Source organism: Myotis yumanensis, unplaced genomic scaffold, assembly GCF_028538775.1.
Source record: "Myotis yumanensis isolate MYYU_CA2020_CCGP unplaced genomic scaffold, mMyoYum1.0.hap1 SCAF_17, whole genome shotgun sequence".
Lineage (NCBI taxonomy): Eukaryota > Metazoa > Chordata > Mammalia > Chiroptera > Vespertilionidae > Myotis > Myotis yumanensis.
This window is the reverse complement of record NW_027223768.1, coordinates 5,903,024-5,930,538: the sequence shown is the minus strand read 5'-3', so window position 1 is coordinate 5,930,538 and position 27,515 is coordinate 5,903,024. Positions and strand designations below refer to the sequence as shown.

The 27,515-nt window shown below is 56.2% G+C and overlaps 1 protein-coding gene across 2 annotated transcripts in view; it reads right to left on the bottom strand.

The window, feature by feature from the left end:
- The window catches only part of SLC6A17 (solute carrier family 6 member 17), a 38,760-nt gene that overhangs the window by 4,195 nt on the left and 7,050 nt on the right, over positions 1-27,515 (bottom strand). For both annotated transcript variants that reach the window (XM_070396170.1, XM_070396171.1), the window contains exons 2-11: positions 19,812-20,182; positions 16,636-16,793; positions 14,910-15,036; positions 14,017-14,198; positions 12,566-12,676; positions 3,808-4,049; positions 3,358-3,550; positions 2,430-2,622; positions 2,052-2,211; positions 142-304 (exon numbers count right to left, since the gene is read on the bottom strand). In XM_070396170.1, coding sequence (XP_070252271.1) covers positions 142-304; positions 2,052-2,211; positions 2,430-2,622; positions 3,358-3,550; positions 3,808-4,049; positions 12,566-12,676; positions 14,017-14,198; positions 14,910-15,036; positions 16,636-16,793; positions 19,812-20,097 — 1,815 coding nt within the window. In that variant the 5' untranslated portion in view covers positions 20,098-20,182. The remainder of the gene's footprint in view (positions 1-141; positions 305-2,051; positions 2,212-2,429; positions 2,623-3,357; positions 3,551-3,807; positions 4,050-12,565; positions 12,677-14,016; positions 14,199-14,909; positions 15,037-16,635; positions 16,794-19,811; positions 20,183-27,515) is intronic.

The following is a 27,515-nucleotide window of genomic DNA, read 5'->3' as shown; positions in this document are numbered from 1 at the left end:
AAGGTTACGGTCAGGTGTGCAACGCCCCCAGCAGGGCTGGGCACATAGCAATTGCCCCACGAGGGTTGGTCTCTATCACCTGTTGCATTAAAGGCCTGGGAAGGTCCCCATGTCCCCGGGCCCCGGGCTGCCACCCCTCACCTCCTCTTTGATCCAGGCGCTGTAACCTGGGGGCGTGACCGCCAGCTGGATGACGCTGGCCGTGGTGAGCACAGCCATGCACAGGGGAGACACGAACTTCCACATGTAGAAATAGAAGCGGTAGGGCCGGAAGCCCAGCATCTCCGTCAGCTCCTGCATGAACCTGCCAGGGGCAGCAGAGGGCCGGAAGCTGGCACCCCACTGTGCCTGCGTATTCCTCCACAGCCTCCTCCTCCAGGAAGCCTTCTCTGACCATCCCACCCATTCTTCACATTCAGCGCTCCTGGTATATCATCTGTGGCCGCTGGCCTCGGGGCAGGCTCTGCCGTCTTCCTCTAAGATCCTCCGACTACATCAAATCACACCCACCCAGGATATAATACAACCCGCAGGACACACACTGCCTGGCAGGCGGCACCAGAGGGCTTTGTGCTCTGGGCAGCCCCCACCCCCACTCGCACTGGCCTGGCTCTAGACTCCCCCTGCTGGAAAAGAGGGGGAAGTGCACTTCCCTAGTGTCCAGAAGGCTGCCCTGACTAGGGGTTTCTAACTACCGGGACGGTGGGTGGAATTCTGGAGGGGCTCGCAGACTGTGCCCACGAATGGCATTTAAAAAAATCATCTCTACCTCAATAACACCTAACCGAAATCTTGCATTTCTTTCTATTACAAATGCAAACAACCACAGTAGTGTTAACCGTTCCTGTGACTGCCAGCAACTGATTAAATCTCAGATATGTTCCTATCACATTACAACTGAAGAGACCTACTAAGATCACTTATGCTCACAGCTGCTCCGGAGTTACCACTGCTATGAAACCCACAGCCAGATCTTACAATGTAATGCAGTAAAAATAAAGTCAGAGCCCGGCTGGTAGGAACCAGGAGGTCACGGTTCAATTCCTGGCCAGGGCACATGTCCAGGTTGTAGGCTTGATCCCCAGTGTAGGGCCTGAGGAGGCAGCCGATCAATGATTCTCTCTCATCATTGATGTTTCTATCTCTCTCTCTCTCTCCCTTCCTCTCTGAAATCAATAAAAACATTAAAAAAAAATAAAGTACACAGATATCACATCTCAGATTTGAAACAGTATTTTGCTAATTGTCAATATAATGAGTTGCCTGTAAAATGCTCTCTATTTTATCATGTGCATTTAAAAATGGCATTCCGAGACGGGCACGGGGGCCTCCCCAGGCTGCCGAGGTCAGCACCTCCGAGCAGCGTGTCCCAGCCCTGCTCACGGCTGCTCCCTGCTGTGTCACCGCCCGCTGCCCTGTCCCAGGAAGCGGGTGGCTGGATCAGCAACAGTGAGAGCCCGATTCTAAGCCCAGGTCCAGACATCGGGGAGGGGAGGGGAGGGCGGGGCCGAGCGGGTTAGTGGAGCCCTGACCTTGCTGAGCGAGTGAGGGGGACCTGGTCGCAGGGCTTTCTGGGAGTACAGATTGGCTCTCATGAGCCATGAGGCCGGGGGCTGTCCTTGGCTCAGACCATGAGACCTAATCCCTTCTTATTGCTGAATTCTCTTACCCAAACGGAGGGCCCAAATCACGCCCTGCCTCACACCCTGTGTAAATAGCCTTAACGCTGAGTAGGGCTGCTGAAGTCCATGAGTGCGGAGGGCAGGGGCTCCTGTACACCCAATAGGTGCTTACGCTGCACTGAATTCTGAGGAGATGGTATCCTCGAAAGGTGCTGTGAGCATTCAGGCAGTTTAGGGTGACGACGGGACCTGAACCCAGGAGACTCGCGCCCGCAGCCCGAGCAGCGCTGCCCTCTCTGCGTCTCAGTCTCTACATGATCTGCAGGAGCACCTCCGGCTCTGGCTTCCTGACTCTGGGACCCCGGTTAGGGCCGTGGGAAACAGAGCTCCCAGGGGAGCCACTCCTGCCCCACCCCCCACGCCCCTTACTTCTTGGTCCCGTAGATCCAGGCCACAGCGATGTTCTCGAGGATGACGATGACGGTGAGCGGCAGGGTGGCCGAGTAGTCGTCAAACATGGTGACAAAGTAGTTTCCCGAGCGCTGGACGAACAACAGCCCCACGAAGAATGCAAAGACACAGCAGCCCACTACAGAGAGCCGGAGGCCGGTGTGGGGGCAGGGGTGCGGTGGGCGGGCCCGGGGCTCTTGGGGGCACCCAGGCCCCCCCAACGCCCACCCCCCAGGCCTACAGCCCACCCTGCAGCAGGTCCAGCCCTGTGGGTCAGGAATGAGTCAGAACCCAGGGTTTCTCCGTCAGAGGCACACCCCGCCGTCCCCGCAGGCGGGGGAGGCTGCCAGGAGGTACCTGTGAACATCTCCTTGGGCACCTTGAAGGTGTCGATGATGGGCGTGGTGATGCCCGCCATGGTCCCGATCATACTGCCCAGGCCCAGGTTGATGAGCATCAGGAAGAACATGACGGACCAGAACGGGGAGGCGGGGAAGTGCGTCATGGCCTCGGTGAAGGCGATGAAGGCCAGGCCTGTGCCCTGCACGGACTACGGGTGTGGGCGGAGGGAGGGCCAGGCCTCAGTGAGGGCCCTCGCCCACCCTGGAAGCCCCTCAGAGCTTTAGAATTGACTCTTCCCTCTTCCCAGGGGTCCCCACCCCACCTACATCCCGCTGCTTTGGCCAGCGGGGCTCGGGTTTGAGTTTGGATAAGAATCCTGCCCCCACCAAGGCAGTAAAACACCAACCAGTTCAGGAATTCAGCGGTGGGGACTGGAATCTGCAAGGTGCACAAGGACCCCAGGTAATTCAGATGAAGACGCTCCCTTTTAGCAACACACCCAGCTCAAGACTCTCCTCCTCTGAGAAGCCTTCCCTGATTGCTCCCAGCTCTGCCCTCCAGACCTGAATGTAGTGATCTCAGCCCGCCTGCCCCATGATCACAGTGGAGCCTTTAAAAACACCAATGCCTGGCTCACCCCAGGGACAATGATTTGATTGGTCGGGAGGTAAAGCTGGGTATCAGGGTTTTATAAAACCCCAGGTGACGCTGATGGGCAGGCGAGGTAGAGGACAACTGCAGTAACGCTGGGCCCCTGCTCACCAGGGCTCAACTGACCTCAGGGCAGGGGTTTGAGCTGATACCTTTCCTCTCTCCCTCTCTGGACACATGAAAATACGGTCCTTGCTTATCAAGTAAATGAATGGGTCCCTGGTGGCTTTCTGGAGCCCGCACCCAAGCCCCAGCCAGCCCTGGCCTGCCTGCCTCCCAGCCCGTCCCACACCTTGTTCAGCTCGTCCTCCAGCACGCAGGGGTCCAGGCCCAGGGCTGAGAAATGGTCCTCCTTCACGGTCATGATGACCTTGTACATCTCCGAGTAGTCCTTGGTGGTCAGGTGGGAGAAATTGACGTGCGGAGGGATGAGGTCCTGGCTCAGAACGTTGGAGTGGAGGTACCCCAGGATTTTCTCAGCATTCCTGCAGCACAAAGGGGAGAAGACGAGGCAAAAAGGCAGCGGTGAGCACGAACCTGGGGCACCGCCTGGCACCCAGGCAGGACCCGCTGACCATCAGCACAGGCATCTGTGAATCTGCCCTGTGGTCCGGGGCTGGGATGGAGAGCTCCCCTGATCTCCATCCTCAGCCCAGGGACAGGGACTCCCCACCCACGGCCTGCCTGCCCCTCCCGGGAGGGTGGACAGGGAGGAGAAAGGGCGGGAGGAGGCGCCACCTACTCAACCACGCATTTCTCATTCATGATGTTGGCCTTGAAGCCCAGCACAGCAAACACCACGAGGGTGGCCAGCACCGAGGTGAAGAAGTTGATCAAGGCCACCAGGGCGGCGTCGAAGTGGCAGTTGTTGTCCTGCTTGTTGTAGCTGGAGAAGGCGATGACGCCCCCGAAACCCAGCCCCAGGGCGAAGAAGACCTGCGTGGCCGCCTCCCGCCACACCTGCGGGTCCAGCATCTTGTCCAGCTATGCGGGAGGGGACCGTGGCAGGGGAAGAAAGGAGACACAGAGTAACGGTTTCATTCAAGTGCAACGGAGTTCCCACCAACCCACCTTTCCTCGGCCTCAGCGGAGTGCAGAGGCCCCGAGGCACAGTGGGGAAGAGCGGTGCTGTGTGACCTTGGGCATGTCTCCTCACCCCCTGGAACTGTGTCGCCCGTAAAACGCAGATCCAGGAGCATGTCGGTAAGGGCTCGCTGTCGGGCTGAGGCACGACAGAATGGGCGCACACACTTGCACAGTCAGTTCCCTGCTCGTTTTAACTGCGATCACGGCTGACCGCGGGGCTATCTCACGAAGGAGCATCTCCAGGGCCATCAGACATGGTGTGCAGTGCACGACTCTAGGGAGTGCCACTCACTTAGACTAGAGTGTGAGCGGTGCCTCCTAGAGTGTCCAGTGTGCAGCCTGAGAACTGCGAACATCAAGGTCTCCCTGAGACCTCCTCCACCTCAAACCATAAACAAAGACACCACCATCTTCCTCCTCCCACCTGCTCTCCCTGGTCCCAGAAAGAAAAGGTTCACTCATACACACCTACATGCCCCAGGTCACAGAGGAACCCACCTCGCTCACCCAACCTGAGGCACAGACCTAAGACCCTTCCAGAGAGGGGAAGCCCTGCCTGACCCCATCTGCTCTCAGGCCAGTCAGGAGGCTGAGCCACACAGTCTGCTCTCAAGCTTGTCAGGAGGCTGAGCCACACTGCATCTAGACGGCCCGGGGCAGTTTCTCACGCCTTTTCACATCCCGCCTCCTGTTACGCAAAGCAGGGACCACAGCTGGACCCAGCACAGGGCTTTAGAGTCAGACAGACCCAGCTCTACATCTGACTCCCACCTTCACTTGGCCGAGAGGACTTGGCAAGTGGTAGTGCCTGTTTCATGAGCCTCAGTTTTCTTATCTGAAAAGTGGGAATAATAGAGTCTCCCTCCTAGAGTGACTGTGAGAATCAAATGTACAGCCAGCAGTCATGCCGGGCACTAGTAGCATTTGATCCGGCAAATGCCTCTGACCTGGTAGAGACAGAGAAGTCTGGGGGGCGGGGGCGGGGGCGGGGGCAGGGATTACTGAAAGAGTAAACTGAGGCCCGAAGGTGAAATGAGTTGCTCACAGTAATGGAGCTCACTCGTCGGGGCAGCGGAGTTTCTAAAATATAGATCACCGCCCGCCAGGCCATGGTGCCCTCCTACCACCGCCTTCTGACTAAGGGGGCTATAAAGCAGGAGGCAAAATCACCTGCTGGGGGCCAGATGGGCTGGGAGGGAGGGCTGAACGTGCAGACAGGTGGATGCGGTTTCTGTTGGTCCCCGCACGGAGAGCGAGACCACCGGAGAAATGGAGCAGGCCGCCGGCATTCCAAAAGTGATCCAGGCCCACGCTTCCTTACCGACACACCCGGGGCCAGCCTGGTTTTGGAAATCAGGGTTTCGTTTCTAATTCTATTGTCACAGAGCTACATGCTACCCTGAGCGGGCCCGGGACAAACCTGTAATCAAATGCATTCGTGTTTCTGCCGCAGAAGATGGCAGTTCACACCAGCGCATCAATGAGGACTATAAATAGCCTCCCAGCTGTGCAGGTCATTTTGCCACAAAATGAGTTCCCTCCCAGAGAAAGAAAATCACTTCTGTTTTCCGGGGCTATTTGGGTTCGGGCATTGTGAATAAGGAGCTGGGGCCTAGCCATGCTCCTAATAGAAATGTGAAGATTAGAAAAAAGAAAAACATAGTCATCCTCCCTTATCTGTGGTTTTGCTGTCCATGGTTTTAGCTACCTATGGTCAACTGCAGTTCGAAAATATTAAATGGAAAATTCCAGAAATAAATGATTCATAAGTTTTAAATTGTGCGCCAACCCGGCCAGTGTGACTCAGAGATTGAGCAGCAACCTATTAACCAGGAGGTCACGGTTCAACTCCCGGTCAGGGCACATGCCCGGGTTGTGGGCTCCAACCAGATCAATGATTCTCTCTCATCATTGATGTTTCTATCTCCTCTTCCTTCCTCTCTGAAATCAATAAATATATATTTAAAAAATAATAATAAATAAATAAGAAAAGTAAATTGTGCGCCATTCTTCAAAAGCACCATGATCTCCTACCTGTGGTTTTTGCCCAGGCTGTTCTCTCTGCCTGGAATTTCCTTCCTCCTACTCACTGTTTGGTGAACTCCTATTTATATCTCAAAACCCAGCACAAATATCACCTCCGCCCTGAAGCTTTTCCTGCCGGCCTCTAGCAGAGCTGGTCATGGTCCTCGGCTCTCACAGCCCTCTGTGACACCAGAATTATTGGTGTGTGTGTCATCTTCCTTTCTACACTTTGTGCTTCTGAGGGATGGAGCCCACGTGCTGTCTTTGCATGAGCAGTGCCTGGCACGTGGAAGAGAAGACAGACAGACAGGCAGGCAAAGCTGACCTGTGTCCTAAGGTGACCTGGGCTGGAGGCTTGCTGTTCCTTAAACCTGAAGGGGCTCTTTCAGGATTGCTGGGTGATGGCGCATGATTTCAACAAGGTCCCGATCACAGTGTCCACAGAGAGTGAACCCAAGGCCCGACCTTGGGAAGCTCAGTGTCCTTTCGGGATGTCAGAGTGTGACTGCAGGAGGGGAGGTGGGAACCCGGCTTCCCCACCGAAGACGAGGCTCACACCCTTTTCGGGGTGCCTCCCCCAGAGCAACAGCTTCCCGTCACTTCCTTGGCACAATGGCTGAGTCACCGCCTCGCGCAGGGAACAAGGTGTTCGTGGCATTTGGCTCAGTGGCACGAAGATGCTTTTTGAATCCACAAGCAGCTGCCGAGCGCCCAGCCCGAGCAGCTCGTGACGGGAGCGCACGCCCTTGTTCCCTGGCCCTGCCAGGCCCCTGCCAGTGCGAGAGCCAGACAGACTGCGGGACACCAGGTGGCACCGGAGCACCGGGCTCCCACTGCCTACGGGCAGAGTCACCTTCAGAGGGACAGAGCCATACTCACTGACGCTCATGGCGCGCTCTGCAAGCAGCGGCGGTCCTGCACTCTCCCGACAACTGTGCCAGAGCCGCCATGGCTCACCCCATCTAGCAGCCGAGGAAACGGAGGCCCAGAGGGGCCAAGGACCCTGCCCTCTGGCTGCCAAGCGCCAAGTGATGAGCTGGGATCTGGCCCCATCACCTGGCTCTGAGCCTGCCCTCTGGTGGCGAGGCTGGGCTGCCTGGTCCTGCTCAGAGCCGCTCTAGCTGTGGGAGCCTGCAAGTCCCACCATGAACTCCCTCTGGGCCTCTGGGCCTCGCAGGGAGCCACCCTCTTCTCTAGCGATCCTTGCACACCCTGGACCCTGTGGCCAGTCCGGCTCACTGTCAGGACCACCCACTTGCCCAGACCCAGAGGTGGCGACGCCCGGAGCTCAGCTGGTGCTGATCCCAACCCCGAGGCTGGCGCGGCTCCTTCCATGGTGACTGCTTACAGGTAACACAGTCACGCGGTTCAAAACCAACAGGCGGAAAGGTCTCCCTCTCCTCACCTCAGTATCCCAGGCGCCCTGCTCCCTCCCGAGATGCAACCATGACGTCAGTCTCTTGCATACCCACCCAGTGATGTTTAATGTCAGCGTATTTATACACACATATGTGTACACGCCTGTGTGTGTGTATTTTCCCCCCTTTCTCCCATACTGTCCACACCAGAGATGTCCACGTGGTCACAGCAGTGCCTACCTCTAGGGCTGGTATGAGCTTAAAGAGCGAATGCGTGGGAGGTGTGTGCCACAGCGCCGCACACAGGAAGCACCACGCGTTGCGAAACACGCGATCGATCTAAGCACCGCTGGCCCAGCCCACCACACGCTCCCCTCCCCTGACCTCCGGGAGCCCTGCGTGCCGCACGCATCACCGCCCCCCCCCCCCCCCATGCAGTTACTCACACTCACTCCTGAAGTTCCAGCCCTCCTCCCTCCTTCTAACTCAGCCGGTGACCTTGCTGCTACTTCTCAGAGAAAAATGACACCATCGCAGCTCCTCACCACAGCCCCTCAGCTGCCAGTGTCTGTGCCCGCAGGCTGGCCCGTCCCTCCTGCTCCTGCGGAAACAGGGTGTGCTCCCACTAAGACCAATTTCCCCCCGGGGCACGGGGTCCCATCCCCCTGCTTATTCAGGGACACTGGTCGCCTTCTCTCTGACGGCACGGACTCGCCCTTTCCTGGATTTGTTTGGTGTGCGATGCAGTGGTTTCTAGCACATCTCAGAGCTGCGCGCTGCGGTACTGTGACGATGAGACACTTGGTCTCCATCCACAGTCCCCTCCCAGCTCCTGAAACCCTCGCATGTCCTAAGTATGGAGAGTGATAAAGGTGCCTTGTGTTAGGTGAGTGAGGACCCTAACTAAGGGGGGGGGGGGCGGTTGCCAGGAGAACCCACCAGTGATTAGAAGGTTGGAACTTCCACCCCCACCCCAGCATCAGGGAGGGGAGAGGGACTAGAAGTTGAATCTGTCCTCAGTGGCCAATGATTCCATCAATCATGTCTACGTAACGAAGTCTCCATAGAAACCAAAGAGGACTGGGCCCCAGAGCTTCCAGGCTGGTGAGCACGTGGAGATGAGGGGAGAGTAGCTCACCTGCAGGGCACGGGAGCTCCCACCCTGCCCGCGTTCCTTGCCTCAAGCAGCTCTTCCATCTGCCTTTTCCTGAGTTATATCCTCAATTACAAACTGGTGATCTAGTCCCACGTCTCTCTGAGTTCCGTGAGCCTTTCTAGCAAATTAATGGAACCCCAGGAGGGGGTCGTGGGAACCTCTTATTTCTAGCCAGCAGGTCAGAAGTCCAGGTGACATCCCAGGCTTGTGACTGGCGTCTGGGGAGGGCGGCCTTGAGGACTGAACTCCTAACCTGGGAGATGTCATGCTACCTCTGGGTAGTTCCAGAATGGAGTGGAACTGAGCTGAATTCTCAGACTCCCAGCTGGTTTCCGAGAAGCGCTTGTTGGAGGCGTGGGGAACACCGCCCCCCCCCCATATTGGAAAAAGAGTCTCGGAACACAACTTAACAGCCATCACCACACTAGGTTTTAGAACATGGAGCAGCCATGACCATCATCAATGTTAGAGCATCTTCAGCACCCCGAAAAGAGAGCCTGTACCCAGTAACACTCACTCCCCATTTCTCCCCCAACCTGCCCACAAACCCAGCCCTCATCTGCTTTCTGTCTGTACACATTTGCCTGTTCTGGATGTTTCGTGTAAATGGAATCATACGACATGTGGTCTTTGTGAATGGCTTCCTTCATTTAGCATAATGTCTTCAAGGCTCACCCACACATGGATGGGAACCTCACCCCTTCTGATGGCTGGGTAAGGAGTCCATCGTATGGATAGGCCGTCCTTCACTTTTCCATTCGTCACTGATGGGTACTTGAGCTGCTTCTGCTGTTTGGCTATTGTGAACAGTGGTGCATGAACACTGGTGCACAAGTCTTCGTGTGGACACATGTTTTCCGCTCTCTTGGATGTGTGCCCAGGAGGGGAGCTGCTGGGTCACATGCTAACGCTGCCTAACCTTTTGAGGAACTGCCAGATTGTTCTTCCAGAGCAGCTGCACCATTTCCATCCCCGCCAGCAGGGTCTGATGACTTATTCTTATATAAAATTCTGAAATAACACCTTTGATCCCATGGCCCTATCCAGTTAGCACCCCACTTCTCATGTCTGTGCCCCGTTACAGCAAAACTCCTGAAAATAAGTGGTTTCTATCCTTTGTCTCCAATTTCTCACCTTCAATGTTCCCGTGAACCCATTACTATGAGACTGTCCCCAGCACGCCACCACCTCAACTGCTCTTGTCAAGATCACACAGCCCCTCTGTGGCCAAGTGCTTCGGCCGTTTCCCAGTCCTCATGACCGGATCTCGGGGCAGCTTTGGAGGTGGCTGACCTTCAGGCCCCTTTCTTTGTTGAACACATCCCTCCAGGGTCAAAGGCAGGAGCTGCCCCATAACTGCTCAGCGGGCAAGGTCTCAAGATGGACCCCACAGATTTCATCGGGACCGAAAGTCACTAGGTTCAGTGGGCCAGGGGCCACGCCTGCTGGTTCTTGGAGACCTGGATCCTCCAGAGCCTTCTGGATTTATTTCTTTATACTTCGCCTCATGAAGACTCTGGCCTCTGCTAAAGTGAGATTACACGGTTTCCTGAACTCCAGGAAAGGGTGCTGGAAAGGAGCGCCCCGCCGCCGCTGTTCAAAATGCACATCAACCATTCTGCACCCACATGATTGATGATAACTGAAGTCTTAACAAATGTGGAGCCACTGGGACTCACACACACAGCTGGTGGGAGTGTTAACAGACGCAACCTCTTTGGAGCAATTTGGCCAACATCTAGGAACACTGAAGCTATGCATACCCTTTGGGATAGCAATTCCACTCCCCAACACATACACCCAGAGGGCCTGTGCACATGAAGACCTGTGTAATAATGTTTATGTAGCGTTACCAGCAACGGTGAACCCTGGGAAAAACCTAAACGATGGTCAACCAGAGAATGAATAAATCCATTTGAGTTTAGTGCTACAGTGGAATACTATACCGCGGCGAAAACGGATGTACCAGAGCTACAAATACCATTATAGCTAAATCTCAAAAGTGTTGAGCAAAAATAAAAACAAGGTTTATGTAACATGATGCTCTTCGTGTAAAGTGTAGAAGTACGCAAAATGGCTATGTGTTGTTTATGGACGTGCATATATGTTTTCCAAAAAAATATTTTAATATAGTAGCAGGATAAACCCCAATTCAGGATAGTGGTTATTTTTGGGGAGGAAGGGTGTGGGATCAGAGTGAGCTGTGACGATACGGCATCTGTAGTATTTTATTTCCTAAGAATGTTTATTGTATTATGAAGTATGTGTGTTTATATGCCTGAGATAAAACAAGATGTTTTAAAGAGCATCTGAATCAAATGGGAGCAGCGCTGTCTGTGCTCGGCCCGGCAGCCGGCGTCACAGTCCAGTTCCCTTGCTCCTGGAATTAAACCCCTGCTTTCCCACCACCAACAGGGGCCCATCTGGAGACCCGGTGCATCTCCACATTTACCACCATCTCTGGGGTCTGTCCTTTGCTCACAAAGCTCAGTAGAGTAAAACTGAAAGACTCACTGTTCACATTAGGCAGCTTCTAGAAACAGAGTTAAGTCATTCATAAAACAGTCGGCTTTCTTCTTAGGGCTGGTTTCCCCCAAAGAAAGCAGGTTTGCATTTTTCTCCTTTGTCAGACACCACGTGTTCACAACCACCCGCGCCAGCCACGTGGCCCGAGTAACACTCGTGCCTCCGGAGATTCAGTAAGTGCTTCGTAAAGTGGACCTCCGCGGTGGTTCCCATGGAAACCTTAGAAGTCACTTCCCAGCATGCCGAGGGCCAGCTCCTGTGGTCTGGCGGCCATGGAGCCGTGTGTCCTGCACATTGCCACCCCCGACACCGGGAGCTGTGCACAGCTGCGTGCATGGGGGAGTGGGGAGGGGATGGGGTTTCAAACCCACTGGATCAGGACTCTTCTCTCTGTGTGATCTGCACGAACTTTCTGTGTAACTGTGTGTGTGTGTGTGTGTGTGTGTGTGTGTGACACACGTGTGACATGGCACTATTGAGGGCCAATGCTAAGACCTGAACTTGGGGGGGTTCTGACCCAGGCCCATGGGCTGGGGTCTCACCGGCCCCTGCTGGTGGCTGGTCAGCTGGCATTTGGGGGTGGGCTTCTCAGCCTGCCCACGGGGTTACTAATTCCATTGCTTGGGGTACCTTGAAGGACATCCCAACCTGCATTTGACATTCTCTTGCTCCTCAGTGGACCAGCTGTGCCCAGTGGTCTAAAAGGGAAGAGAGGCAGGGACACACGGTGGGCAGAGCCCACCAGGAGGAAGCCTGGGTGACCATGTTCAGGACGCCTGCACGGTCGTGTGAAACGGGCACAGTGGTCCGGCCTGGCCCCTCCCTGGGCCACGGGGAGGAGAGATGAGGATGGAGTCGCTGAGGGCAGTCACTATCCCTGTGGTCCACTGTCTCTGATAAAATAGTCACATTGTTCTCCTGACCTGGGTACAAGCCGTGGTTCCCAGGGGAGCTTCCTTCTCTGAGGCACCTTCTTGGTTTCTGCTGTCACAGATGCACCCACGAATCCCCCTCCCTGACCCCGTGCTCTAGCCAAGCCTGACTTCCCTCAAGCACGCCTGGTGCTTCTCACACTCATGCTCACGCGGTTCCTCTGACTACAACGTCCTCCTGCCACTCATGAAATCCTACCTGCTCCCGGAGGCTCAGTTCCCGTGTCACCTCCTCCCTGAAGCTGCTTCTGATTCCACCCAAATAAATTCGCGGTCCCTTTCCTGGGGACCCTGAGGGCAGGGCCCATGCTCCGTCCCCAGGGCATCCCTCCAGGGCCTGACACCCAGCACGTCCCCCGGAGCGTTATGCCCCACAAGGCTGACGGACCGGTGCAGCTGGGATGCCCGGATGCCTACCTTGGGCGTGAACATGTGCAGGATGCCATCGACCGCCCCTCGCAGCAGCAGCCCCCGGACCAGGAAGCAGGCCAGCACCACGTAGGGGAAGAGGGAGCTGAAATACATCACCTGCAGGGAAGACAGGGACCCACCGTGGGACAGGGCCCTCCTGCAGCTGGCACCTCCCTCCCCCTCACAGCTGGGGCACATGAGCCCCGCTGATAGCTGCAGAAAGCAGAGCCCGGGACCCTGGGCACGGGGCCAACCCCACCGCATGTCTGGCCTGGAGCCAAGGCAGAAACAGGAGCCCAGAAAGCTGGAGTCAGCATGGCTGGGCCTGCAGGCCGCCCCCCCCCCCCCCCCCTCCGCAGGGCGCCAGGGGGCGAGGAACCCTTTGCTCTCCCTTCCTCAGTTTTTTCATGTCTGGAGCCTGCGTTTCTGTCCCTGGCTCCAGCGGACCCCCCGAGGGTCTCCCCTGTCCTTAGAGGCCTTTGACAGAAGGCCTCCAGGAGGTTACAGTCACGGCTCCCAAGCAAAAACATCAGAAGAAGGTCCTGCCTCTTGTGATTATAAATCATGTCCTATTTTCTAGCATGTGTGTTTCTTGTGCGTTTCCACATCCCCATGTGCCTGGCACAGAGCCTCACGCGAAGAAGATGCTCACGCCATGTTCGCTGCACTGAAACAGATCAGGAGGACCGCCGGGCAGGCGGTGTGGCCGTCAGGAGTGTGCGTGTCCGCAGCTAGACACTTAGGAGGCACGTGACCTTGGGCGATGTACTTAGCCTCGGTGTGCCTCCATCGCCTCATCTATAAAATGGGTGCAGTAACTCCTAACCCATACGGTGGCTGTGGATCACAGGCATTCATACACTAAGCACCACAAAGTGTCGGCTACAATTACGGACTCTAGAGGGGGAAGAGGAGGTGGCTGAGACCACGCTACTGTTCCAAAGGCTTGGCGTCCTTGCTCATCAAGTCTGGTAAAGAACCTGAGGCCCAGCCAGCCAGCCAGGGCTCTAATTCCAGCTCCAGGATGGACAGACTGACTATATGATCTCAGGGAGGTGCTTTCCCCTCCCTCGGCCTCAGTTTCCTCACCTGAAAATGAGTGGATTGGGCTGCGGGATCCCTCACGTCCTCTCCAGCCCTGGCAGTGCATGAATGGTGACAGGTGACTAAAAGCATGAGCATATTTGGAGGGGAATGAACTGGGGGAGAAGGTGTATGGGACTCTGCTGGTCTGCACTGCAGAGACCTGTGTGGAGCCCTCTGAGGATCTGTCCACCAGGAACGATGCTGTAGCAATGACACTCCATAGCCTCCTCGGGAGCCTGTGACCTCATCCCGAGTCATCCGGAGGCCAAGCCCACCGACAGGACCCTGCGTGGGGCGACCCGGATCTCCTGGCCCCCTGCCCTGCACCCTTTTCTCAGGCTGTGGGGTCTGAGTGCTCCCTCCCAACTCACCTTCCCCGAGGACTGGATGCCCTTGATGACGGCCATGCCCACAATGGTCCAGGCCACGAGGAGGCACAGGGTCATCTTCCAGTTCAAGCCCCCGCTCTCCGAGATGGAGTTGGAGATGTCCAAGGCCTCTCGGTACCAGAAGTAGGTGGTGGCCGAGCTCTTTTCACACTCCGCCTCCACCACTGCAACGGCAGCAGAGCCTCAGTGGTAGGGCCTGGACCCCCACCCAGGCAGCGGGCAAGGGGGCAGCTGAGTGGGGGCCACAGGGAGGGGCTGTGCCTGTTCTGGGTTAGCCAGGATCGAAGACCCCGAGGACTCCTGGGCTCCCAACAGGGCCTGGGAGGCCTTAGGACTCATTAATCTATATTCCCGCTCATGCCACCCCCTGCCCATGCCCATCTGTGGAGGGTAGGAAGGGTAAGGCAGAACTTGGGAAGGTCCTGAGCTGGGAGCAGAAGACCTGGATTCCTTCCCTTGGTTAAATCAGTGGTGTGACCTCAGGAAAGCTGTTCTGGGCCTCAGTTTGCCCATCTGTGAGGTGGGATAAATCATCCAGGCCTTGATGGAAAGCGCATACAAATTAAAACTGTTTCAGGAGAGGATGGTATTTGAGTAGCACAGGGTAGTGGATAACAACTAAAGAAGAGTCCCCATTTGCAGAGTTTTACCTGCACTTACTAGTTCATTCAATCCCATTAAGAACTACAGGCTGGTGAGAGGGCATCGGAAGGGGAAAGGAGGATCAGAGAGGGCAGGTGTCTTCTTTAAGGTAACACAGCAAGTCAATGCAATCCCAAATCTGTGCCTAAGCCTCTTTGGCTCGTTTGACTCCTTCCTGGGACAGGGCTGGCTGGGGTCCCCAGCTGGTCACATTCAGGGGCCCCCGTACTTGCCTGCCGCGGTCCCATTCCTGACGACAGGACATTCACTCCAGGGCAGTGGGTACTGGAAGGACTTGAAGAAGTAGAAGATGCTCCAGCCGATAATCACATTATAATACAGCCCAACAAAGAGGCAGACCTGAGGACGAGGGCCCACGGGCAGGGGTTGTGGAGGTGGCAGGAAGTCCCTTCCCTTCCCGCCCCCACCGGAGGCTGGGCAGAGCACAGCCTTGGAGGAGGAGGAGCGGGGAGGAGATGGGGCAGCCAAGGCCCCTCCTAACCCTCCATTCATCTGGTATTCAAAGAATCTACCGAGGAATGCTTCCCATATTAAAGTCTCTCCTTTAAGCAATAAACGCATAACATGTTAATCCTTTCCAGTTTCTCACTCTTCTAGGAGGCTGAGAGCACTACCTATCCTTTCCGGATGCCTCGGCTGCACAGTGTCAGAGCTGCCCCGGGGCGTGGGACCCGCACAGCTCTGCCTCCGTAGTCACTATGCCCAGACTGGGGTGCCTTCTGGGATTTTCTGGATGCTTCTTATTGGTTTCCTGTGCCCACCTTTCTCTCGGGACACTCCTCTCCCTTGGACGGTCTGCAGCCGCCTCTACAAAGACGTCAGTTCTCGTTTCTCATCTCCAGGAGAATGTCCCTTCTCATTTCTTGGAAGCAATAGAATTACCTTTGGTAGAAGTGACTGGGGCTCCCAGGTGCTTCTTTGAAAGCAGTGCTTTCTCGCGCTGCATGGACTGTAACAGGCCCCGCCACCTCCCGGGGCAGCTATGACTATGCACCACTGACCCTGCTGGCCCGTGAGACAGCCGAGGGCCCCTCGCTTCATCGACTTCACCTGATTTCACCCGAGCCCTGGTGTGCAGGAGTGGACGCTCCCATAGCACATGTTATAGGGGATACAGAGGGGCACCCATTCCTTTACTTGCGTGCTTTCAGTCCAAGGGGGCCCCCTCCCACTCACGGCAGCCCCAGCAGAGTGGGCTGTGTGCAGCCGTGTGCACCTGTGCAGGGGCGATGCCCAGCATGCGAGGCAGCTGCACTGACCCTCCCCCGGGCTCTGCATCCTCGGTCCCTTCCAGAAGCAGATCCCCGTTTTGTCCCAGGTGAGTGTGGGCACCTGGGCTGTATCCCTAAGGGAGGCTCGCTGTCCTCCCCAGAGCGCTACGCAGGCCTGTGGATGAGCCGAGAGCCTCACAAAGCTCCCCGTCCAGGGGTTTCCTGCCTCCCGCTGTGCCAAAGCCTCACCCCTCCGGCGCTCCTGTCTGACCCTCCTCCAGCTCTGCCCATGAGCACAGAAACATGGCAAGGATGCCCGTGCCCAGGGCTGCCTTTTCCTGCCACCCACTTGCCCAGTTAACATACTCTTTACCCAAGGAAAGAGGAAGGGCCTCTCTCGCAGGGAGCTGACGGGCTGGTAAGCAGAGCGGAGTACCGGGGTGGCTTACATGTCCCTGAACTCCAGCAGAGATGTCCCCGCACCCCCTGCGACACGTCCTGGCCTTTCCTCCTTCATAACATTCCCAAGTTTATACCCCGCTTCAGGCAGTGGCAACAACTTCCAGTCTAGGAGATAATGGTCCCGAGACACCAGCTGGGAGCATTCCCACGTTGAGGGGCTCCTTCCCTGTCCTTGACCCGGCCCAGGACTCCTGTCTGGAGACCCTGCAACCAAGAGCAGCCCCTCTGCCTCCCAGGAAGTGCCCAGGGCCAGCCCCCGACTCACGATGCAGCTGGAGAAGCCGATGCCGCCCAGGCGGGGACACACGTAGTGCCACACGCCGATGCTGCCCCGGCGGATGCGCTGGCCCACGGCCAGCTCCAGGAAGAAGAGCGGGATCCCGATGATGATCAGCAGCACCAGGTAGGGCACCAGGTAGGCACCTGGGAGGAGAGGGGATGTGGAAAGGTGTCTGAGGCTGGCACCAGGGTGAGGAGGGCTGGCAGCCAGGCCTACCGTCTGGCCCACATCTCCGATCATCTCAAACCACCCCTGGTCCTTGTGTTCCTCCAGGGATGGTCTGGCTCATCGGTGTGGCTGACCACTCCCGTCACCCAAACCCTCCCCCTTCCCGGGATTCCCCTCACCTGAAACACGAAGGGAGGGTCCAAGGTACATCAATGCCTCCCGCTTACAAGGCTAGACCCACAGACAGACAGGCAGGCAGGCAGGCGGGCAGACAGACACTGTACTGCCTCTCAGAATCCACATATCCAGTCACACGCCAGCAGACACACTGACCCAGTGATGTGCTCTGGGGACAACTGTTCACCACCCTCCCACCCAGAACAGCAGCCCAGGTGGCATGGCCCCGGGGCACAGACCCCGCCCAGGGCCAGACTGGGCGGCTCTGGGGAAGCGGAGGCTCCCCAGGGAGACAGGTCTGACCAGCGTGGCCGTGAGTCTATAGCTAAGTGGGAGGAGCGGGGAGAAATGAGCAGCTCAGACAGTGGAGCTGGGAAGATCATTAGGAGAGAATGGAATCGCTGAAGATTCCAGATGATAAATTAAACTCTGTCCTGGGCTTCACAGCAGACAATCTCGTTTCCAGTGACAGGGCATTTAGCAGGAAAATTAAAATCTTGTCTGGACACAGACGAGCGATCCCGTCGAGAGCTGTGCCAATGACCTAGTCCTGTTAGCAATGCTGTTGGCACAGCCCTGCCTGTCCATCTAACGGGGCCAGACCAGCACCAGTCACCAGTGCCCTGATGGCCACCCAGCACCCCCAGACCAAGCCCAGTGAGCTGGGAGTCTCCAATAGACCCTCCAGCCTCACCGCTCTGCCCCCATCCCATGACATCCCACATGCTCCCCAATATGTGCTCAATCTGCCAACAAACCTGAGGGATGGGCATCTCCTGGGCACGAGACCTGGCACTGGGCAACAGTCAGCTGTTACCTAATCTGTACCAGGCATACGCAATGAGGGGACATCAGGACAACAGAGGGTCAGACACTATCCAGGGAGCCAGCGCAGAACCTCCAGGTTCACACGAGCAATGTCAGCGCATGCACATGCACATGCACATGCACACACACACACACACACACACACACACCCCACACAAAACCAACTGACCATAGAGCTAACTGGGAAAGGCTTCCAGGGCAGGCAACCCACTGAGCCTCACACACAGCAGCCAGCTCACTAACTCACACTGCACACATCGATGCCACTCCTCACTGACAGCAGCCCCATCACGGCCCTAACAGGCGGGCGGGTCAGTCTTATAACCTATTCTGTCTCGATCCTGGGCTCAGGAAATGGGAGAGGAGAGACAGGACCTGCAGGACAGCAAAGGGACACAGCCACACTGGTTGTGTATTTCACCCCCATGTCCTTGGGTGGCAAGATGTGCAGGGAGATGGGTTTCGGGGTGTCAGAGAAGTATGTTGGCATCTTCTGTGGCTGCTTTTCTCCTCTCCCCAAAGAACCAGGGAAGCCTCTAGGGAACGCTGCCCAGAGAGGGGTCCTCAGCAGACTGGCCACCCGCCACCTGGCACCCTTCACTCAGCCCCGTCCCCCTCAGCAGGCCCAGGCGCTGCCTTGCCTGCTGGGCTCCCCACCAGCCGAGGCCGCACTAGTAAGCACAGTGCTCGGGGGATGTGAGCTGGGGCAGCACTTCGGGGCCATCAGAGGTGCTTTTTCACATTAACCCTTGTTGAAGTCACTTGGAAATACACCCTCTTCCACCTTAGCAAATACACTTAGGGACACACCTGGATTTCCTTTGATGTTCCAGGCCTGCAAGAGCCTCAGGCCATCAGCCTGAGCAGCAGGGAGCACTGCTCAGGGGGTAGCAACTTCAGCAGAGGATGGCGGTAGGGACTGGATCCCAGGGGCACTGAGGTCTCCTGGGTCGCTAACAGTCTATGTCTCAGTGTAGCTTTGAGTCTCATTCTGGCCAACCCCAGGGTTATTCCTGGGATTTGAAAGACTGCCTCGGGGTGTTGAGACCCAGACTCTGGCGAGAAGAGGTTTGATACCAGAGTAAGATCCTCTAGGGCAGTGGTTCTCAACCTTCCTAATGCCACAACCCTTTAATACAGTTCCTCATGTTGTAGTGACCCCCAACCATAAAATTATTTTCGTTGCTACTTCATAGCTGTAATTTTGCTACTGTTATGAATCGTAATGTAAATATCTGATATGCAGGATGTATTTTCATTGTTCGCGACCCACAGGTTGAGAACCGCTGCTCTAAGGGATTCAAACTCAGCGAGCAGCATGAGGACCCCTCCTAGGTGTGGTGATTGCGTGCGCAGGCCCTGGGGCCAAGCTGTCCAGGCTTGAATTCTGACTTTTCAGTAGCTGTGTGACCTTGAGCAAGTTACCTAACCTCTCTGTGCTTCAGTTTTGCAGTCTCTTAAATGAGGATGATAACAACATGGGGTTGTTGAGGGGATTCAATGGTTGAACCACATGAAACTGATGCTTTGATTATTCCAAGATGCTCAAATATCAGCAGTGTCATCTATTTCAGACTAATATCCAGTAAGTGCTTAGGCACCTAGTAAGCATTTAATATAATGGCCAGAAGCTGCTCTTTACAATGTGTAAAACACCATGTTATAAGCACTCTACATGCAAAGCTCTTTTGATCTTCCCAACTCTCCTGTACGGCAGGAATAACTATTATTCCCATTTTACAGATGAGGAACAAAGAACTGAGGTTGCATGCAAAGAGCTGACTGGCTTGGCAGGGACTTGAACCCTGGCTGTTCGGGTTCTTGATAGCTCTTAGTGCTTAGCAGTTCCTGGGGGTCTTACTCCGCAACACTAAGCTCCAACCTACAAGGGTTCCCATTCTGCCCAGGGCTGGGGAGCGGGGGTCCTTTTCACCCCTCAGCCCAGCCCATGCGCAGGGCATGCCAGGGCCAGCAGGCCTGCTTCTTACCGCCTCCGTTTTTCTGGCACAGGTAGGGGAACCTCCAGATGTTGCCGAGGCCCACGGAGAAGCCGATCTGGGCCAGGATGTACTGCAGCTTGCTGTTCCAGGCCGGCCGGTCCTCGGCGTCCAGCTCCTCCTCCGCCGCCGCCTGCTTGCCACCTGGCCCGCCCGCCACATTCAGGACGCTCTGCTTGTAGTCCACTGGCTCCTCGAGGGCCAGCAGGTCGGCCACCGACTCCGTGACATGCTCGCTGCTGTGCTCACGCTGGGTCACCTTGCTGTTCTTCGGCATCGGTGACACTGGGGCCACGGGCCCTGCTCCCCAGCACACAGAGAAGGTGGGACTCGACTGCTGTCAGCACCTTCTCATCCGGGACCTGTGAAGCCAGGGGAGCAGGGGAGGGTTAGCTGGCCTGACCAACTAAATCAACTCCTTATTACACACACTGAGCTGGTCCGTGGCATGAACTATTGAGCTGGCCCTCCTCCCCGTTGGGACTCAGTTTCCCACAGGCCTTATCTGAGCACCCTCAGAAGGGCAAATCTAACAGGCAAAAGAGGCCACACCAGACACCAAGTCCCAATCAAGGGTTGCCCATGGCACCACCGCTCCCTTTCCCACATACAGATCCAAGTGCTCAAGCCCACCTGGGTCCCACAGCCGTCGCTCCCAGGGCTCAGCCAAGTCCACGCTCTCTGTTCTGTTGAGCCTGAACCCCTGCTGGGACCTGGGAAGCCAGTGGCTACCTTCTCTAGGAAGGGTCTTTCTATTCAAAACGTCGTGGGCCAGCGGCATCCAGGGGCTGGTTAGCAATGCAGAGTGTCAGGCCCATTCCACACCTATTCAATCTTTCTCTGTATTTTTATAGGATCTCCAGGGGATTTAAAGGGATATGAATATTTGGTGGGGAAAGGGTTAGAGTTCTCACACAGGACCCCCGGACACCAGGCCCTGCTCCTTCGTTCCCCAGGCAGGAGCGCTGACCAGGCTCGGCTAGGATTCTGGCACCAGTGCCCTGGAGGTGCCAACAAACCCTGGGTCATCGCTCACCAATGACATTATCTGAGGGCCACTGCTGCCAAGAGCTGGTTCTCCATCCTTCAGCGACAGTTTTACAGCAGATAATGTCTCCACAAGGGGGCGGGGGAGGCGACACGCTTCCCTGCCATCCCTCATCTGTCTTTCATGCTTCCCCTTAAGAAAATAAAGCACCAAGGAAGTGAATCCTTTGAAGGATCCCGCACTCTGCTATATTTCAAAGCACTTCCTCATCAAGCGGAGGTCAGAGAATGTAAAATTAAACACATGTACACCTGGCCTGCAGTTGCCCTGCATCTTCCCAGAGATGTAAACTGCCCGGCTCTGTACGGGAGGAGCTGCCTCCGGAAGCCGGCTCCTGTCTGTTCCCCTCGGATATGCCACCTACGCGGCCGGGCAAGGTCACTGCACAGCAGAAGGGTGCCCAGCTGCCCTCCCTGCTGGCCTTGGCCCACAGCTTCTGACTCCAGCAAAGACTGAACTTCAAGGGGACCTGGCCAGCCGAATCCTGCCCATGAGGCTAGGAGGCCTGGCCGATGGGGACAACTGTCCACGCTGGCCTGCGGGGTTAGCCAACCTGCCCAGGCCAGGCCTTGGACCACATCAGTGAGGACAGTGAGTCTTTAGTGACCGCCAGCCCAGGAATAGTCAGGGTCTTGGGCTTTGGGGAGACTGAGACAGAACCAGCTTGCCTAGGAGACCCCAGAATTCCCTAGAATACACATGGCTCTCTGTTGGGACTCTGCAGCGGGTCAGCCGAATATCCCACTGCGTCCTGGAGATGCCCCAGGTGGGAGTGTGTGTTCACGGACCCTTCAGTCCTCAGCCTCCCTGGGCTGCTGTCCTGCCCATGCTACACAAGCAAATGCTGCCCAAGGGCACTGTGCCAGGGAGGCCTGCGATCTCACCTGGGCTTCCAGGTGAGGCCCTCCCCCCGTCCCTGCCAGCAGGTTCCGGTCCCCAGGGCACTTAAATGGAGCGAACCTGAGGCACCCGCCATGGCTGCTTGTCTAGCTGCCCCACCTCCCCTAGAGCTGACACCGAGAATTTTTATTAAAACTGGAGCTGAGAGAAGGGCCAGGTCCTGCTGGAGACTGCAGTCGGCAGGGTGCCTCAGCCCCGAGCCTGTCTCCAGGGCTGCCTGCAGCAGGATCTGATCAGGGCGATCTGCAACGCATTAGGTTTGATTTACTGCACATCCTGCCACAACTGAAGCAAAGCAAGGGGGATTCCGCAAGTCTGCAGAATTTATCTTGATGCTGACCCATTGGAGAGCGTGCTTCCCCATAAATAGCCTAGTGAGTGGCAGCTCTGGTCACCAACAGGAGAAAGGGCTGGGGGCGGGGAGGGCGCATCATTTTAGACGAGGAGGGCTCAAGGACAAAATCCGCACATTGTGGTAAAGCCAGAGAGAGATACCAGAGCAGCATCAGGGAAACCACAAGAAACAGCTCAATGCGAGCTGAGCTTCTCCCCTCTTCTCAAGACATCCCTGCCGTGCCCAGCACCCTGCACTGCAGGATGGGGCCCAGGGGCCTCCCATGCCGTCAGGTCTGCAGGCTGCAAAGTGCTGGTGTATGTGCAAGCTGAGGCTCCGGGCTGGGCTGCAGCCACGACTGAACCTCCCGAGCCCAGTGAATGTGCTCAGATGACAACGCCCGAGTCTGGTACTTAAAATATGAAAGCTTGAGGGACCCTAGCACCATCCTCACTTTATGTATGGGGACACCGAGGCCCAGAGAGAGCGAGTGAGCAGCCCAAAGCCACTGGGCCAGACTCCTTGGGGGTGGGCACAGCAAGAAGGCGGTGGTGGTGAAGATCAGGGGCTTGGAAGTCAGACAGACCTGGGTTTGAGGGCTCCCACTGCATGCATGCATGCATTCATTCATTCATTCATTCATCACTGCATTACTCACTTGACATACATTTTCTGAGTGCCTCTGCTCAAATGTGTCCTCCTCGGGGATGCCTTTCTGGAGCCTAAAATAGCAGCCCTCCAGGTTGCCACCCCCGCAGCCACCCCTTGTTATTTCTCTCTAGAGCAAGGACCAGCCCTGGCCCTTATATGTCTGTTTCTTTCTTTAGTACCTGGCCCTTCTAGGAGAAATGGGTAACTTCCACGAGAAGAAATATTTGGCTTATTTGTTCGCTGCTGGATCCCTCACACCTAGAACAGAGGGAACATAGGACGTTGCCCAGGTGGCACAGCTGTCAGCACCCAGGCCTCCTCATGCCTGTGCTCTCTCTGTGCTTTTAAAGGGGAGGTGGGGCCAGCAGCGACTTGGAACAACCCTCTCTTCCCCCCCAGCCCTCCAGGGGTCCCTATGCTAAGGAAGGTCAGCTTGCAGACCAGTGCATGGGAATCCAACGTGGACCCAGCCAATGAGCCCAAAGCACAGGCTGGGACAAGCACCCAAGTAGAGAAGGACCCAGAATTTCTCTCTGGTCCTCCCTTTGCAGGCTGGGGAGACAGCCCCCATCTAGGTATCAGAGGGCCGACAAGGTGCAGGGCCCCTCGCCACCAACTGAGCACACGGCACCATCGCCCTGACCTCCCAGGGTCTCACGCTCCCTGTGTGTGAAATGGGTTGGTCTGGATGATCTCTGAGGCCCCGTCAGCTCTGCATACATCCCAGGAGCACCCCTCGTGCACGTGGGTGAGAGTGAGGCCTGCGAGCCCCAGGCTCTAGCCGCCGCACCTGCTTGGGCCTGTGTCATGCCACCCCGTCAGTTGAGAGCTCGCTGTCTGCTTTCCCCAGGATGGTGGCTTCTCCACTCAGCTCCCCTAGGGTCCGGACTTGGAAAATAAATGATTCCCTTGAGTTTCGTGGGGCGCCCTGGGGACACTCTGACAGCTGGCCCAGCCGGCCCAGCCGGACTGCAATCATCCCCCAGAGTAGCTGGGTGAGCCATTAAAGTTGCTTTCTCGAGCAGCACGGGAGACAAGGTTCTGTGGTGTTCTCTGAAAGGAAAGGCTCCATGACTTAAAGCACAACGCAGACGGGCTCCAAGGCCCAGGAAGCCGCGTGCCACGTCTGTCACCTAGCAACCGTGCAGCTCGCAGCTCAGAACAGCACGTGAGAGCAGCAGGCCTGAGCCACTGAATTGTGCATCTTCCTAAAAAGATAAAAACACCGACTAGGAAGCAGACAGGTAAAAATATCTCCTGCCCGGGGGAGGGCTCCACCACTTTGCAATAACAGTACTCAGCAATGACCTCAGGGGTGCAGGATGGCCGCTCAGCCCAGGCCAGGGCCAAGCGGGAGTCCCTCCAGCCCATAGGCCCTGCTGCAAGGCCGAGGTCCGCCCTCTGAGCACTTGCCTCCTGGGGTCGGGGCGTCTCTTCCTAGGGAAGGTTGTACCACGTAATTCAAGGGAATCACTTATTTTCCAAGTCGGAACCTTAGGGGAGCTGAGTGGAGAAGCCACCATCCTGGGGAAAGCAGGCAGCGAGGGGACTACAGATCCCACAATGCCCTGCTTCTCTAAGCCCATGGGACATGCCTAGCTTTGCTGCCCTTGGGTCTTGTGGCTCTGGAAAGAGTGCTACACCTTCCCAAGCCAAAGCAGGGAGAGCCCCCGGGTCCCCAGGCCCTAAAGCCAAGGTCCCATTCAAGAGGAATCGCTGGGGAAGGAAGCAAGTTGAGTCCTGTTCTCTCTGAGAACTTGATGGCTTCCCAGTTTGCATGTGGCAGCGGGTTTTGGCCCCAGCAGCTCTACTAATTGTCTCAGAGCCTCTGGGCTTCCACTGAGCCCAGAACAGGTGACTCCTGTCACAGGCATACAATGTCCTCCAAATTATCTTTGTTTTACTGGAACCACCTGGGGCAACTGCTCCTGACAGGCCCTGGCCTTGGCTGGGTGGCCGCCCTCCTTGGGTTTCTCACCCGGGACACACAGGCAGGGAGCCCAGCACCATTCTGGACCTCACATCCCGCTTCCTCCATCCAAAGTCACCTGTCAGTGTGTTCGGATCCTTCCTCCTTCCCACCCTGCAGGCTCTGGTCCAGACCTCCCAGCAGGCTCCCGGCTCGCTTTCCTTCCAGGCCTTCAGAGGCAGCTTCATGAAATCCCACACTGCCTGGCTCCGGCTCCCTGTGACATTTACGGCTCCTCCACTAGGCCCCTCCACCTGCCGTCCCCCGCCCACCCACCTCTCCCTCTGCATGAACCCCTCCCAGCCCCTCCGTACTGAAGTCCCTGACGGTGCAGCTAGCTCAAGGCCCACTGTCTGGCCTCCATGACACTGTCTGTGATTCTCTAAGTGAGAATGAATGTCCTTTCTTTCCCCTTCGTAGCCGGCTCCTGGCAACACTCTTTTACACTTTTACCATCTGCCTTTCTAGTAGAGCTGCTTGTTTACACGGCTGATTCCTTTTCTAAGTGTCCTGCCTGGTACATGCGGGGCAGAACGTGGTCCTTATGGATGTCCCAGAGTCCCCGCCTTCCCACCCTCCAGGAACAACCTGCTTCCTAGGTTGACATCCTACCCACTGCCTTCACCTTTGAAACATAGGGGCAGGCCTGGAGAGCCAACAGATCTGCCTGGGGAGACGGTTAAGCCTCCCAGGAGGTCTGCGTGCCCAGCTGGGGGGCCCTGGTGAGGCGCAGCCTGCAGCACATGTGTGGGGGTCCCCGGGGGCTGGGGCGCCAACTTTCTGTTCCTTATTCATCTGGAAAAGAGGCAACAGTGCTTACCTACCCACTAGGCCTGGTTTCCACATGGACAGGAGGGGAGAGAGAATGAAAAGCTGATCGAGAAGCCAGACAGAGCGATCATCTCTAACTCCATTTCACCAGCTTGCGGGGTTTGACCCCATCCTTGCTTCTACCAGGCCAAATCCTGGCGTCTTACTATTACACATGCTAATAAATATGATATGAATGAACTGAATGAGTGAATAGATGAACTGATGCTTGAGCCCCCCCAAATTTTCTAGTCTGATGTAATTTCCAGCTTTAATCCCCCCTCATTCTGCTGCGATATTCTGATCCCAAGACCATCGTATGCCCACGGATGGCCCAAGAGGAAGTTCAAAGCTAAGGGACAAGAAGTCTGGCCATTGCTCATTGACTTTTGCTTCTTATAAAGGAGCCATCCACTTTCTCCACCCAGTAGACAGCACCCATCCTCACCTCTGGGAAATGAACACCGGACAGGCACAGCCTGGGCACAGAGCGTGCCAGGGGGCCACTGGGCCCCTTCCTAACACTGGCTCGGGCACAGTGAGCCTTCTGCAGCCGTGCTGTCATGCTCCCCAGGCGCCGTCTCTGCAGTCAATATTTTGTTTTCTTAGTCAAGGAGGAAGGGAAGCAAAAAAACGGGCAGATGGTCGGGAGGGGTTTGGGGCAGGAACTGGCACTGGAAAACGTGGGCGGGGCCAGTGCAAACCAAAGCTTGTGGTTTAGATTTCCCATTTCACGTGGGGGAATATGTGCCGGTGGGGATGTAGCAAGACCAGCACCGTGGCCGCCCATAGACGCCTGACCCTTGTGCTAGAATTCAGGTAGAGTGGGCGTAGCAATAATGACAAGGACAAGAGCAACACGCAGGCAGTATTTCTTGAGGACTGACTCTGTAGCAGCCACTGCGTGGAGCAGCCGTTACGTCCTTTAAGCCGCTAGTAAGTGTGTGAGGTTGGTACCACTGTGATAACCATCTTACAAATGAAGAAGTACAGGTCTAGAGGGATGAATGACCTCTAGTTCACTGAACTTAAGGCCCTTTGATGCTGCTACTTTCTTGAACTTACCAGAAAGGCTAATGGAAGGATTTTACGCAACGAAGTCACCACCACATCCTGACCCACAGCTGATCTGAGACATCATTGATTGCACATCATGTCCTGATTCTAAGGTGTGACAATGTGCGAAACTATGCATCTTGGAACTGATAAAATAAGGCACACAGTCAGAAAGTGGAGGCCCTGGGTCCCCACCACCATCTGACCCCAGAACCACAACACAGAAAGGTCATGGGTTTGGGATCTGGGGGAACCTGGATTTGAGTCTGGCCTCTCACAGTACTAGCTGTGAGTCTTTGGAAAAGGACACAGCCCCTCTTTGTTCCAGCTTCTGGATCTGAAATGATGGGGTTGAGGCTCCGACCTCACAGGGTTGCACGAGGATAAAATGAGATAACGCAGGGGCACCCACAGACCAGCGCCAGGTTCCTGTGAGAACACAGGGAAATGGGCTCCACCAGGAACAGAGGCGCATCCACCCACTGCCCCGCAGTGACCTGGAACTGACGTGAACAACACGCAGGCGCCTGAGGACGCGAGGGCTGGTGGTGGGATACGGGGGCTTGGTGCTCTAACCGACCTCCCGCTTCCCTCTCCGGCTGGAGGAGACTGGAGCCCAGAGACTTCTGTGAACTAGAGCTTCTGCTGAGAATAAATATGGGATTCTAAAAATCCCTCTCTCCCTCCTTCCCTTCCCTTACTTCCTTCAACAAATATTTACTGAACACTAACTACGGACCAGGCCCTAGTAGAGCAGAGAACAGAGCAAACAATGTTCCTGCCCTGTAGGATGTGTATTCTAGAGCAGGAAGTGCAAAGGCCCTGAGGCAGGACCAGGCATGCTGGATGAGCGCAAGGACCAGAAGAAAGGACTTCATGCCTAGAGCAGCCAGAGCAAGGGAAAGGTGGAGGTGCTGGGACTGGACG